This window comes from Pungitius pungitius, chromosome 14, assembly GCF_949316345.1.
Source record: "Pungitius pungitius chromosome 14, fPunPun2.1, whole genome shotgun sequence".
Lineage (NCBI taxonomy): Eukaryota > Metazoa > Chordata > Actinopteri > Perciformes > Gasterosteidae > Pungitius > Pungitius pungitius.
In genome coordinates, this window is record NC_084913.1 from 1,029,913 (window position 1) to 1,045,581 (window position 15,669).

The 15,669-nt window shown below is 54.1% G+C and overlaps 1 protein-coding gene across 1 annotated transcript in view; it reads right to left on the reverse strand.

Annotated features, from left to right (window-relative positions):
- Window positions 1-3,292: 3,292 nt before the first annotated feature.
- akap6 (A kinase (PRKA) anchor protein 6) overlaps window positions 3,293-15,669 on the reverse strand; it is a 101,004-nt gene continuing 88,627 nt past the window's right edge. Inside the window, 7 exon segments of the mRNA XM_037486118.2 lie at window positions 3,293-4,298; window positions 5,344-5,409; window positions 5,824-5,896; window positions 5,898-6,682; window positions 6,957-9,611; window positions 12,933-13,085; window positions 13,239-13,322. Coding sequence (XP_037342015.2) covers window positions 4,254-4,298; window positions 5,344-5,409; window positions 5,824-5,896; window positions 5,898-6,682; window positions 6,957-9,611; window positions 12,933-13,085; window positions 13,239-13,322 — 3,861 coding nt within the window. The 3' untranslated portion in view covers window positions 3,293-4,253.

Consider the following 15,669-nt stretch of genomic DNA (forward strand, 5'->3'; position numbering starts at 1 on the left):
TTGACCGTTTGGTGTGCGACCGGAGGCCCCCCCCACGCCCCCCCCCCCCACACCCCCATCAGGCCGCTGCCTGAGGAGTAATTGCAGAGACACCATGCTTCGATGCGCTCGACCTTTACGACCTTAAAAGCTATTTCCATATTTCTGACCACAAAAAAGATGAAGAACATATCTTGTTAATTGCAAATATTCACCTCCTCCACTCCCCCCGTCTCCCCCCACCTCCCCCCACCTCCCCCCGTCTCCCCCCGTCTCCCCTCATCCATCCCTAATATTTGATTTCCCCTTTGAAGGCAAAAAATGAAACAACGCTGCTGAAAAGTATTTTCATTCCCTTATCCGTCATCTGAGGGCCTCTCAGCATCGATCGACATCACGAGGAGGAAGAGGAGCAGGAGGAGGAGGAAGAGGTGGGTGTGAAACCTTCGCCGTGGAGGCGTTCCCTCCCCACGGGACGTGACGTCGTGGCGTTTTCAGACTTCGTGATTGAATGGGTTCATTAAAAGGAGCCGACGCGTGGACGCCAACGGCCGCGCTAAAGGTCGTTAGGTCGACTCTCCTCCCACCTGAGGCACTACTTCTTCAGCGGCTGCAGCAGCAAAGACACGCTGTGACGTGGAAGGAGACGAGGGCACCGTCGATGGACGCCATCAGTGACGCCGTCGATGGACGCCATCAGTGACGCCGTGGAGGACGGGCTCGGTAATCAGGGACGAATAGAGCGTGAGTCGTGGTAGCTGCACCTCAGCATTCAGCGGAGGTGGACGCCACATTCAGGCTCCTCCTCCTCCTCCTCCTCCTCCTCCTCCTCATCATCATCATCATCATCCGTCTCCTGGGCTCCAACACTGACCTCGTGCTGATGAAGTAAACATGAGGCGACGTTGTGTAACGCCACAGTGTGTTCACCATCAGATCCAATCACCTCCTCCAGCTTTTCAATTGTACCTCATCGCCTCAGTTACCACTGTGTGTGTGTGTGTGTGTGCGTGTGTGTGTGTGTGTGTGTGTGTGTGTGTGTGTGTGTGCGTGTGTGTGTGTGTGTGTGTGTGTGTGTGTGTGTGTGTGTGTGTGTGTGTGCGTGCGTGCGTGTGTGTGTGTGTGTGTGTGTGTGTGTGTGTGTGCGTGTGTGTGTGTGTGTGTGTGTGTGTGTGTGTGCGTGTGTGTGTGTGTGTGTGTGTGTGTGTGTGTGTGTGTGTGTGTGTGTGTGTGTGTGTGTGTGTGTGTGTGTGTGTGTGTGCGTGCGTGTGTGTGTGTGTGTGTGTGTGTGTGTGTGTGTGTGTGCGTGCGTGCGTGTGCGTGTGTGTGTGTGCGTGTGTGTGTGTGTGTGTGTGCGTGCGTGTGTGTGTGTGTGTGTGTGTGTGCGTGTGTGTGTGTGTGTGTGTGTGTGTGTGTGTGTGTGTGTGTGTGTGTGTGTGTGTGTGTGTGTGTGTGTGTGTGTGTGTGTGCAGCCTGAGGAAAACAAAATGTGTGATTAAGGGCAGAAAATGAATCTCTGGGAGATCAGTTGATGTTAATGATGCATCGTCCTCTCAAACAGATTTGAATACAAACGCTGGAACGAAGGAAAGATGATGGGAGACTTTTGACTTTTCTCACGTGTGTTTTTTCAGACTCTTTCCAGAAGTTCTTTAAGAGAAAGTTCAGCTTCTGGTCACATGATGAGGACCAACCACTAACATCTGTAACATCTCTCTTTACTGTGATGAGGACAATGACACACACAGGCTTTCCCTTAAATGTAGTTTATTGTTGTACATCGTAGTTTATCAGGATCCATGCAGTCAAGCTCACTAATAATAAACATGTTCCACATCACATGATCACGGACACGTATGTACACCAGCTCCTGCTGCCATCTGTGCTGCATGTGTTGTTCCTTTAATCACCTCACTGGGGAAGCAAGGCACACGATCACATGTGAGAGGATTAACTCATCCTCCGATGCCTGAAGGAACGCTGCCCCCCCCCCCCCCCCCCGACCGGAGAGTGCCCCCATGTGACCCCACGTGACCAATCACACGCCCCCCACCCAACAACACGCTTTGGACTTCCACTACGCCAACTGCTGCTCGTGTTGCGTAGATCAACTGCAGCGCAGATTGTCCCTCGCTCACCTTCACTCGCTCACCTTCACTCGCTCACCTTCACTCGCTCACCTTCACTCGCTCACCTTCACTCGCTCACCTTCACTCGCTCACCTTCACTCGCTCACCTTCACTTGTTTGCCCCTCGCATGTCCCTCGCTCTTTTGCCCCTTAATTGCCCTTCATTCTCTCTCGCCCCTCGTTCGTCCCTCCCTCACTTGTCCCTCCCTCACTTGTCCCTCACTCTTTCACCTGACTGACTTCACTCTGTTCCAGGAGAGGATTCACTAAGCATCCTCATGGCATGAAGGTCCCCCCCCCGACACGTCTTTAAATACACTCAGCGGACACTTTGTGTGGCTTTAACACTGATCTCCATCTGTTCTTAGCTTGGCTGATGACCTCCGTGGTTACGTGATGTTTGTGGTACTCTGCGGTGAAGATAAGGACGTGAACACGACTGAGTTATATCGAGCAAACTGACCGCAGGTCTGCAGAGGAAGAAGCTTGTGAGGGAAGATGTGGAAAGTAGAAGAAAAAAGCTGGTTGCTCAATATGTTAAAGCTTCATGAGTTAAAGCTGCATTCTGTGTAGTGACCAGCAGGGGGCGACTCCTCTGCTCCCATAGACGTCTATGAGGAAATGACTCTACTTCTGTGTAGTGACCAGCAGGGGGCGACTCCTCTGCTCCCATAGACGTCTATGAGGAAATGACTCTACTTCTGTGTAGTGACCAGCAGGGGGCGACTCCTCTGCTCCCATAGACGTCTATGAGGAAATTACTCTACTTCTGTGTAGTGACCAGCAGGGGGCGACTCCTCTGCTCCCATAGACGTCTATGAGGAAATGACTCTACTTCTGTGTAGTGACCAGCGGGGGGCGACTCCTCTGCTCCCATAGACGTCTATGAGGAAATGACTCTACTTCTGTGTAGTGACCAGCAGGGGGCGACTCCTCTGCTCCCATAGACGTCTATGAGGAAATGACTCTACTTCTGTGTAGTGACCAGCAGGGGGCGACTCCTCTGCTCCCATAGACGTCTATGAGGAAATGACTCTACTTCTGTGTAGTGACCAGCAGGGGGCGACTCCTCTGCTCCCATAGACGTCTATGAGGAAATGACTCTACTTCTGTGTAGTGACCAGCAGGGGGCGACTCCTCTGCTCCCATAGACGTCTATGAGGAAATGACTCTACTTCTGTGTAGTGACCAGCAGGGGGCGACTCCTCTGCTCCCATAGACGTCTATGAGGAAATGACTCTACTTCTGTGTAGTGACCATCAGGGGGCGACTCCTCTGCTCCCATAGACGTCTATGAGGAAATGGCTCTACTTCTGTGTAGTGACCATCAGGGGGCGACTCCTCTGCTCCCATAGACGTCTATGAGGAAATGACTCTACTTCTGTGTAGTGACCAGCAGGGTGCGACTCCTCTGCTCCCATAGACGTCTATGAGGAAATGACTCTACTTCTGTGTAGTGACCAGCAGGGGGCGACTCCTCTGCTCCCATAGACGTCTATGAGGAAATGACTCTACTTCTGTGTAGTGACCAGCAGGGGGCGACTCCTCTGCTCCCATAGACGTCTATGAGGAAATGACGATTGACAGCTCGGACACGGCGTCTTGACGTCCTTCTCAGTCACTTCCTGTTTAGTGAGTATGTAACAGTGTACTCCATAAAGCAGTAATCATAGAGGTACCTGGAGATCGTTCTGCCCCCTGCTGGTCAGTTAATGCAGCTTTAATCGACAAATATAGAAAACTAATCTCATTAATATTAATATTAAGTTTTGTGAGACTTGGACGATGTTCATTTTTATCTTAACTAACCAAATGTCGACAAGCCAAGGAAAGAAAACGCGTTAACAGCTTTGATTTGACGACCTATTGATCAAAGCTAGCTGTGTACCTTCATCTTTACCCAGGGTGCAACTGTGAGGCCAAACAGCTGATCCCAAGTCAGCTCTGCTTCTCGTCATAAGATACTTTAAAAATTAAAAAAATGAATTACATTTAGATGAAGCAGATTCTAAATGTAGAACGACATTTTGATTCCTTTTAGAAATATAAAGATTCAACTGCAAAACATTTAAATCGTAACCATCCAACATGTTCAAAGCTTCAATGATGAGATGTTCTAGTTATTATTGAACTGGATTTTCTCCCTCACAGCTGGATCCTGGAGGCTCCGGGTCCCAGGACAGGAGGTGTCTGTGGGGACAGGGGGGGGGGGACAATGACATGAAGCATTAATCTCTGCTGTTGGTTCTTACTGGTTTGACCCACTGGTTCTGGTCCCGTCTGTTCTGTGGGTTTTTCAGCTCCTCTCTGATGTTTTTTGGTCTGATTGTGTTATAAACTTTGTGTGCATATATATGTATAAATCACCCCCCCCCCCCCCCCCCATCCTGTGTTTTGCTGCAGACCTTCTGCTGTCTGGGTCACAGAGCAAATCATGAGCCGCATTCCTGATTGCTTTAATTGCACCTGTGTGTGCGATTGTGGGTGTGTGTGTGTGTCTGTGTGCGTCTGTATGTGAACAGGTGGGCTGGACTGGGGCACGCCATGGGGGTCAGGACCAGCTGTACGCATCACCAATATGATGAGTGTGTGTGTGTGTATTTTGTACTTTCATGCATCTGTGTGCAGGCATGTTTGTCCTCTACTGTGTGTGTGTGTGTGTGTGTGTGTGTGCGTGTGTGCGTGTGTGTGTGCGTGTCTAACCTGCAGCTGTTGGGCTGTCAGCTTCTACCTGGACTCCCATGCCCTGCCCTCAGGTGTGTGTGTGTTTAGGGGCAGTAGGTTTTACTGAGCCCTGGAGGCGCCCATAGGGCGGTCACAACACACACACACACACACACACACACACACACACACACACACACACACACACACACACACACACACACACACACACACACACAGACACACACACACACACACACACACACACACACAGACACACACACACACACACACACACACACACACAGACACACACACAGACACTACAAGATAAACCCAACTTTATGTCTGTGTGGTCCTGTTGTATTTGTGTCTGTGTGTGTGAGTGTGTGTCTGTGTGTGCTCATGTCTGTGTGTGTGTGTGTGTGCTCATGTCTGTGTGTGTGAGTGTGTGTCTGTGTGTGCTCATGTCTGTGTGTGTGTGTGTGTGTGTGTGTGTGTGTCTGTGTGTGTGCTCATGTCTGTGTGTGCTCATGTCTGTGTGTGTGTGTGTGTGTGTGTGTTGACCTACCCCTCCTGCCTTTCTCCTGGAGGTGGGCGTTATCATTGAAGCTTTTGACCTCCTGCTGGCAGCAGACTGAGGAAATGAAGAAGAGGACAGAAGAGTCACCAGAAGAGATGCATTGTGGGCCTGAAGGTTTGCCCCCCCCCCTCTCACCCCCTTACTACTCATTGCGTTGTATGTATGTATGGACCTGTAGCCTGTGTAGCTACAGGTCCATACATACATACGTGTGTGTCTTGTCACGCACACATCACTCTGACTTCAGTCCCGGATTCCCCCTGAGGGGGGGGGGGGGGGGGGAGGGTGGGGGGGGAGAGAGGAGGAAGAGGAGGAGAGGTCCTGCTTCCCACGAATGGAAATGAGAGAGAGGCCTCATTACATTCCCCCCGCTGAGGGCCTCGGCTCGGACTAATACCTGGAGTGGAGGTATCACGGCCTGTATAATGTGCCGAGATAGCGCGTGGGGCTAATACCTGCGACACTCACCTTCTCCTGCGCCGCCGTCCTCGCTTCCTGCCTCGCTCGCCAGGTATCCGCCTCTCCTCGCCTGCCCCCCCCCCCTATCGGCCTCCCTGATCGCGCAGCAGTTCATTTTGGGATTAATGCGCGTGGCGGCGGGCTCTTTTGAGGGATTTGTAGCGGAGCCGCAGACACTTATCGCCGTCATTACGGCGCCCATATTGGATCGCAGCGTTCCAGTATCTGCCAGACATGCGGCGCTGGAGGAGTCCATCGGAGGGGGGACACGCGCCCGGGGATTAAGATAAGGAGGCCCCTCATTACGACTCCCCTCCTCCCGCGGCGCGCCTGCTGCTCCTCCAGCGACATCACAGAGGAGACGCAGGTCCTCACCTCGCCTCTCCCGCTCGGCGGCGGAGGACGAGGGAGGGGGGGCGGGGGGAGGGGAGGGGGTGAGGCAGCCGAGCCACTGGAGGGGGGCGGTGGGCGGGCTGCAGCCAGGCTGAAGGAAAGGAGATGAGGAGGAGGAGGAGGAGGGGCCGGACGCTGGGAAATCTGTGGACAACAGGAACCCCCCCGAGTGGGACAGGTGAGTCGGACCGAGGGGGGGACCCCGGGACTTCTTGGGGAGCGCCATGCTGTAGCAGAGCGGCGGGCCCAGGTACACCTCCTCCGTGCAGGCGGCGAACAGGGTCTCCTCGTCCCGGATGTCCGGGCTGGGGGGCGGGGAGGCGGCGCCCGGGGGCCCGTCCGGCGCCGGGGACGAGCTCCCGTCCTCGGAGCACCGGCTCACTTCGCCGCAGTCGCTGTCGTGAGAGGAGAGAGACAGGTAGGAGTAGAAGTCTCCCTTCTTCAGGTGGAGAGGCTGGTGGGAGTGCTGGAGGACCTGGAGGGGAGGGGGAGGAGGGGGGAGAAAAGGGGAGGAGGGGGGGAGGAGGGGGAGGAGGGTTTGTTTAGTTTCTTCCTTAATGGAAACATTGCTGATAAAAATGACTGTAATTCAGATGTTTTCCACGAGGAGCAAAGTTTTCTCTAGAAATAGTGAAAATGAATAATTATTAATTGGCCCCCATAACGTACGTGAGGTCCTCCATCAGCTCCATCACCTTCAACAGGTGCCGCACGGAGCAGCCAATCACAGTGTGTTTCTCCTCCCTTACCTTGTCTCTGATGTGGGACAGCGGGTGGAGCTGCGCCCGCTCCGGCTCTTCGGGTGGAGTCTCTTTGCTCTTCAGAGCGAGGGACGTCATGTCGATGATCTCCATCACAAAGTCGTGCACGTTCTCCTTCTGCTCCCCGCCCGGTGGGTGGGGGGAGGAGGGCGAGGAGGGCGAGGGGAGGCGGCCGCAGCAGGAGGGGTGAGAGCTGTGGCGTTTCTTGGGCGGCAGGGAAGACTTCCTGTCCCGGACTTGGCTCCTTGTCTCCTCCTTCACAAAAGAGGAGAATTTGAACTTCTCCTGGCTGGTGATGGCCTTGCGCCCTCCGCCGGGCAATGCATCGTGGGACCTGCAGTCCTCGAGGGGCGAGAGGGAGGGAGGCGAGGGGAGGGAGGAGCTGTGGCAGGGCAGCTCCCCTCTCAGCTGTCCCACCAGGGAGGAGGCACATTTTGAGAAGAAGGGGAGGAGCTCGCTGGTGGAGCGGGGCTCCTGAGCTGACTCTGTGGTTTTGAAGACGTAGGACCCCCTCGGCGCCCCCCCCTTCTTGGCGAAGACGCTGGCCTCCTCTCGGAGGAGCTCGACGTCCTCGTCCTTCGTAGGGGGGCCGCTCTGCTCCACGTTCCCGTTCTCCACGTCGTCCACATAATGGCTGATGAGGCTCCTGGCGGCGTTCCTGCGGTTCTCCTCCTCCTCCTGGTCTCTTTGGGTTTGGCTGTTGGCCTCCGTTGATTTGGTGCGGTTGGGAATGCTGTGAGAGGAGGAGGTGAAGGTGGAGGGCGGGTTGGTACCGCACTGCAGCTCGTCCCTGAGCACCGCCTCCGTTTTAGAGGAGGAGGAGGAGGAGGCGCGGGGACATCGGATCCAACTCTGCAGCTCCCTCTTCATGTACTCCAGTCCCAGGACGTATGACCCCTCCATCTCCTCCTCATCCTCCTCGTCACCGGAAGAGCCGCCGCTCAACCTTTCGCCGTGCTCCTCCTCTCCGTCTCGAACGCCGAGCTCCTCCTCGGTGAGGGTGAGCGTCGAGGAGGAGAGGAGGTCGCTGTCGTCCTCGTCCTCGTCCGTGCACGCCGAGGAGCACGAGACGTTGACCAGGAGGCTCAGGCTGCCCACGTCCGCCTCGTCTATGCCGTGCCCTCCTTGGCCGTTTCTGGGGCAACGTCTCTCGCAGGAGCTGGCGTTGGCGTTGGGGGAGGAGGCGCGGTCTGGGAGGAGGAGATGGAGGCGGCGGCGTTGACTCCGGAGTGTGGCGAAGTCTTCGGAGCCCAGGGACGAGTCCTCAGTGCTGCTCAGCTCCGTCAGCGACGGTGTGTTCGAGCTTTCGTTGACGAGGGACGGCGGCCCTCTCCTCGAGGAGGTCAACATGCCGGAGAGAGGGAGGCGGCGGCCCCCGAGGGACGGAGAGGAGGTGATCCCGCTCCGCGGCAGGGAGCCGCTCCGGAGCGTCATGTCGGACACGCTGCGGGTCATCTTCTCCCCCAGGGGGCTCTGGATGTCCTCTAGGCGCTTCAGAAGGTCCAAGGTTCTCCGGCTGAGCTCCCCGGAGGACGGTTCTCCTTCCTCCCCCGGAGCGCCTCCTTCGGGCCCACGGCTCTGCCCCGGGTCCAGGTCCCCGAGGCTGGCGGGTCCGTCCCTGGTCTCTCCGGCGCCGCGGCCCGGGATCAGGCAGCTCTCCAGGGAGGCGCTGCGATGCAGCTGCTCCTTGGGGGGAAACAGCTCCAAGCCAAGAGCCAGGAGAGACTCCAAGGAGGAGCCCTGGGAGAACACCGGGCTGGTTGCCTGGCAACGGAGAGCAGGAGGAGTCGGCAAACCGGTGAACGGGTCCGAACCGACCTCCTTGAAGTTGCTGTGGGGAGTAGAGGGCTTGGAGGAGTCTACGCCTCCCACCTCGGAGTCGGCGGGAGTCAGGATCCCTGCCCCGTTGATTAGGACCTCCACCGCCTCACCTCCCCCCCTCCTGTTCCTCCTCCTTTTCTCCTCCTCTCTATTCCTTCTGCTCTCATCCCTCCTCTTTCCTTTCTCCTTTATGTTCTCCTGCTTCTTGCTTCTGTGGTTGTACTCAGTGACGACGTGTGGAACCACATAAGTCCCAACAACTGTTTCTAACCTGCCTTGCTCCTCCTCCTCCTCCTCCTCCTCCTCCTCCTCCTCCTCTCCCTTGCTCCCTGTATCGCTGACGATGCCGCTCTCGCTCTCCGACCGCCGGCCGACGGCCGACTGGTCGCTCCCTCTGCCGCTCTCGCTGCCGCCCTCCCGCTGTGCCGCCGCGACGCCTTGGTCCGGGATGGACTCCATGGAGGAGAAGGAGGAGTCCTTGCTGGCGCTCTTCAGCAGGAGCTGCTGCTGCTTCCGCGCTCCCGACTCAGGCCCCGAGAAGGAGGCGCGGGGAGGAAGCCGAGGCTGGCTGTAGAGCTCCACGGTGTGGAGGCTGTACACCTGGTAGACGTGACTTCCGCCCCGGGGGAGCGGGATGGGGTCGGGCCGAGACACCTCCTGGGAGGTGGAGGAGGTGGTGGATCTGCCCCCGACGGGCAGGTTTGGCTCTGCGGGGGTCATGTCGGTCTCGTCCCACTCCCACGAGTCGTCTACTGGAGCGACCGCAACCGGGCTCATCTGATGGAGGTCCACGAGACCTGGTTCCAGAGCGGTGCTAGGGACCTGCAGAGAGAGGAGGAGGAGAAGGAGGAGGAGGAGAACCATGTGAGGTGTTGAAACCTTTAACTTTTTTTACATTCCACCCACCCCCTCCCTCAGGGACACTTCGTCATGCCGGGGATCGAACTGACCTCCAGCATCCGGCCGCACGGCAACTAAAAAGCCTCAGGAAGATCTAACCGTGTTACAGGAACTGTTTGGCTCCGCCTCTTTGGCGGGTCATAGACCAGGAGTAACCCCCCCCCCCATGAAATGAAATGAGATAAATTAGAGATGTGAATTATATACAAGGTTTCCTGGGTCATCAAATACTCGATCTGATTGGATAAGGCTGATTGATGGCCCCTCCCCTCCGAATCTGCAGTGGCAAAGACCCAGTTCAGCCCCCCCCCCCCCCCCGACCCCCCATCTCCCTTATCAGCACAAGTGGAATAAATACAAATGGAATAGAAATCCATTACACTGACTCACATCGACACACACACACACACACACACACACACACACACACACACATAGAGCTAGTTTAATAGATTAATAGGCTATGAATGGCTAATCCACCCCCCCCCCCTTGTTAACGAGCAGTTTGTATAACGATGTCTGCGGAGGGATTCTTGTGTCTAAGCATATTTTTAGGCTTTTGATTACGTATTTACTTTGAGATTCAGAGTCGTTTCTGAATAATTCATCACTTTGTTCCTCAGTGGAATCATTTGTGTTGAGATTTATGAGCAAATCCTCTTTTTTGTTTTTGATCACAGAACGTGTCTCTATTTAGTTATTTATTTAACCGAGTCTTGGTTGCGTTTTTAGCAAATGGAAGAGAAGACATGCCCCCCCCCCCCCCCCCCAGTGTTTGATAAGCACAGAATAAAACCATCTCCCTCACTTTAAATGATAATAGAGCAGCATCCTCACAGCGAGGACAGACACCACGCGTCCTGCAGACGGAGGACACGTTTGACCTTGACACACAAAGTTTGTGTCTTTAAAGCTCTTTGATGTGTGTTTTTGTCTTGTGTGTTGCTGTTTGTGTGTAGACGTCCTCCGGTTTGTTAGCTTAGCATCTGATGGAGATGCTGCTAACCATATTTCATGATAGGGGGGGGGGGGGCTCTAAAGATCTCATCTCCATTGATCAGACAGGAACATCAATAATATATGTATAATGTATACAATACTACAGGAGCCATGACAGAGGTGCAGGTCACATGACACGACAGCTGATTCCTGATGGAACTGAAGGACGGGACGTGTAACACACACACACACAGACACACACACACACACACACACACACACAAAGACACAGACACACACACACACACAGGCACACAGACACACGCACACACACACACACGCACACAGACACACACACACACGCACACAGACACACGCACAAAGAAACACAGACACACATACACACACACATACACACACCCACACACACACACACAGACACACACACACACGCACAGACACACACACACACACACACACACACACACACACGCACAGACACACACACACGCACACAGACACACACACACACGCACACAGACACACACACACACAGACACAGACACACACACACAGGGAGGAGGACAATCTTTTAGCACTGAGCAGAAGTGTTCATTTATAAACTAAACCAGCCAGATGAATGCCTCTCTCTTTCTCTGCACTTTATTCTCCCCCCCCTCTGCCTCTCCCCCCCCCCCCCCCCCCCCCCTCTGCCTCTCCCCCCCCCCCCCCCCTCTCTGCCTCTCTCTCTTTCTCCCCCCTCACTCTTCTTATTCCTCTCTCATCTCCAGAAGAAGTGAAATTACTCTCCAGTCAGGCAGCGAGGTCAAAGTGTCCGGCCTCAGTTATTTGTCTTCTGCTCCTCTTCTCTGTGTGTGTGATTCTGTGTGTGTGTGTGATTCTGTGTGTGTGTGTGATTCTGTGTGTGTGTGTGTGTGTGTGTCTGTGTGTGGTATCTGCGTACACGTCAAACTACGACTCTTAGTCTGTGTTGTAATCTCACATCGCACAATGAGTAGAACACTCTCTACTTTCGCCCCATCGGGCTCTTAACACATCGCTATCTGTAAATGAATAACAATCATTACACTGTCCTTATGTGTGTGTGTGTGAGTAAGTGTGTGTGAGTGTGTGTGTGTGTGCGTGAGTGAGTGTGTGTGAGTGTGTGTGTGTGTTAGAGCTCTTAAAAGTGTGGTACATGTGTGTAAAACAAAACAATTGACCTCCCAATCACATTCCCGTCTTCACAGAACCCTTTTTATCACAATAACAAATCCATAAGAGCTCCACTCGGCTAAGCCCCCCCCCCCCCCCCCCCCGTTCTCTCTCTGTGGTCACACCGAGGTAACACCGGATTAGTTTCTATCCTCCGTCTCTCCGGTGATGAAGCCGTGAGGCTGGTTGGAGATCAGTCCATTGATCGATCTTATCTATACAACCACCGGCTCACAACATTAGTTTTGGATATTCATGGTGACCCCTGACCTTTGCCTCTAGCACATCAACGCCGTCAGTGAACATTTGTACATTTGAACATGTTGTACTGAAGACTTGAAACTAGAGACTGAGACCATAAACTCACGTTTAAAATGTTTACTGAGGGAATAAATCAAGAGAGAAGTAGAGTCATTTCCTCATAGACGTCTATGGGAGCAGAGGAGTCGCCCCCTGCTGGTCACTACACAGAAGTAGAGTAATTTCCTCATAGACGTCTATGGGAGCAGAGGAGTCGCCCCCTGCTGGACACTACACAGAAGTAGTCATTTCCTCATAGACGTCTATGGGAGCAGAGGAGTCGCCCCCTGCTGGTCACTACACAGAAGTAGAGTCATTTCCTCATAGACGTCTATGGGAGCAGAGGAGTCGCCCCCTGCTGGTCACTACACAGAAGTAGAGTCATTTCCTCATAGACGTCTATGGAGCAGAGGAGTCGCCCCCTGCTGGTCACTACACAGAAGTAGAGTCATTTCCTCATAGACGTCTATGGGAGCAGAGGAGTCGCCCCCTGCTGGTCACTACACAGAAGTAGAGTCATTTCCTCATAGATGTCTATGGGAGCAGAGAAGTCGCCCCCTGCTGGTCACTACACAGAAGTAGAGTCATTTCCTCATAGACGTCTATGGGAGCAGAGGAGTCGCCCCCTGCTGGTCACTACACAGAAGTAGAGTCATTTCCTCATAGACGTCTATGGGAGCAGAGGAGTCGCCCCCTGCTGGTCACTACACAGAAGTAGAGCCATTTCCTCATAGACGTCAATGGGACGGGGGGGGGGGGGGGGGGGGGTGAGGGTCAGCGTGCTCTAACCTGCGTCTCTCCCAGCTTCCTCCTCAGTCTGTTCTGCCACTGCAGCGCCTGCATCACGATCGCCTCCCACCTTCTCTCCAGGTTGATCGACAGCAGCTGCAGGGCCTCCCGGTGCTGCTCCGCCTCGGGGCCCACCTCCGCCATGGGGCCCGACTGTCCCGGGGGTGAGGGGTGGGGGGTGGGGGAGTGCGTTTAGTCAGGGTTACATCATATGATGACACTCAAAGCATGAAGGAAGGTACGATTCCAAACCAGAGGGGGAGGTCTTGGATCTTTGGGTCGCTTGTGAAGTGTTTTTTTACCCACCTGACTTTGCTGCAGAAGCTTCTGGCAGAGCTTCAGAACCGAGGCGACCCCGCGGCGCCGGGCTCGCACCTCCGAACACAACGACTGGGGACGACACGGAGGAGGAGAGGTCAGTGATGTACCACAAAACATCAGAAGTAATACGATCAGTGACAGAAAGTGAGAACCATCAGAAGACAAACCTCTGCAGTTCATAACAGCTCATTAGCATGAAGTCAAACTCAGTGATCAGCAGTAACAGGGCATAAAATAAATGACAACCCACCCCCTCCCCCCCCCCCCCCCCACACGCCACTCTCCTCTTTGCTGCTGTCTAATAAATGCGGGAAAACAGGAGGAAAAGCAACAGGAGGATTGCGCTGCCTATTATAAATCACTATATGCTGATGAGCACCCAAAGGTCAGCCAGTGTGTGTGTGTGCAAACATACGCGAACAGCAATGAGGGGACGTCCTCGAGAGGACCGAACACGTCCGGAGCCCTCGGAACCATTCATGCCTCACTGAAAAGAACTTCCTCTACGTCTCCTTTACGTTTCTCCGATGAATATGAAACACGAATACAAAGAAACAGGATTCTCTCTCCCACCCGCCCCCTTGCCCCCCCCCACAGACACACACACTTTTCTTGTTCTCGCTAGCTTCAGTTTTGCATATTTGCGGCTCGTCCGTGATGCAAGTAGATGAGGAGGCAGGAGGCAGGAGGCAGGAGGCAGGAGGCTTTGTGAGGTTTGTGAGGTTTGCGGGTGAATTAACGTGGAGGGGGGGGGGGGTTGTTCAACAACAGGAAGTTGAGTTAAATTTGAAATATTTGAGCTTGTTTTGAATTCACAGCAGTAAGAACATCAGGACTAAGGCTGGACGACTGAGGTAAACCGACCAATGGGAGCGCTCTGTGGGCGGGACTAAATCGTCCCGTGCCAGAGCAAGACGCAGAAGCCGAGAACTAAAGAGATCGATCAATATATTTATTGATCCGTGGATGAATATGCGTCAGTTGTATCTTAGGATGGAGACAGAAACATCTTCTCCTCAGTACTTCTAGACGTTGAAGGAAGAGAGAATCCAGAGTCTCTATTGTTTCTGCACTGCTGCTCTTTATGCACTGATCCCCCCCCCCCCCCCACACACACACACACACAGCTCCCCCCCCCCACCCCCCCCTGGTGGGTCGAGCCTGGCTGGGCCCATATTGACTCAGAGGGCTCTACAGACACAGTAGGACAAATATTTGCTAAAAAGCTTTTCTTTTAAAATACATGGAAAGCCGTTGAGTAGCTGCAGGGGAAGAGATGGAGGGGGGGGGGGGGGGGGCAGAAGACAAGTGTGGTGTGGACGAACGGAGACGAAGAGGGAGACCAGACAGTTAAAGACGGGGAAGAAGATGAAGACAAAGTCCAGCAGAAAGATTTAAAACATGAAATCACAGCGACTTTAATCTGTTGTGTGTTTTTTATGTTCTGCTCCCTTCCTTGACCTTTGACCCTTGTCTAATCAGCCTCTGATGCTACACGCTAACATTAGCCTGTGTTTGAGGCCAACCGACCAGAACCAAAGGAACCCGATTCCTCCCGGAAGGTGATGAGGACGTCCTCTGAGTGTGAGAGTCGACCAACAGAAGACGTCTGTCTCTCTCCCTCCATGTCTCCCTCTCCCCCTCTTTCTCTCTCTCTCCCTCTCTCTCCCTCTCTCTCTCTCTGAGTGACGAGCGTGCAGAGCGTGGAGGTGAGAGCGATAGCGTTTGTAGCATAGATCTGCCTAATATTTAATGCGTTGAATTTAGAAGTTTTGTGTAGACGTGTTTTGTTGGGTAGTGTTCCTGTTGTGCGCGTTTTTGCAGCCGATCAAGTCACGCTGATCGGCGTGCTAAACGCAGCCATGGACCTGACCCGACTAACGCGGAAGCACGGCGTTAAGGTTCCGCCGGGCTTCTCCTGCTCGGTGGAGGACTGCAGCCTGGCCGTGGGAGAGATGGTCGGTCACGGCAGTGTGGACAAAGCCAACATGGTTGTGGAGAAGGGGATCGTGGTGAATCAGACGCGCGTGCCCGTTCTGCCTCTCGCCACACCAGCGACCCGAGTCACGGTCTCTAACGTCCCCCCGTTCATCGGAGTCGAGATGCTGACCAGAGAGCTGTTAAGACACGGGAAGGTCGTGTCTGGCGTTAAAAAAGGGACATCAGGCTGCAAATCTCCTCTCCTCAGACACGTGGTGTCGCACAAGAGGACGCTGTACATGCTCCTCAACCAAAAAAACGAGGATCTCAACGTGGTGTTTAAAGTAAGGGTGGATGGTTTTGATTATTTGGTGTTTGCCAACTCTGACAGTTCAAGGTGTTACCGGTGTGGGAGGGAGGGACATCAAAGCAGAGCATGTCCAGAGAGGAAATCTACTAGTCACAACCAAGGGGGGCATGAAAGACAAGAGGGGAC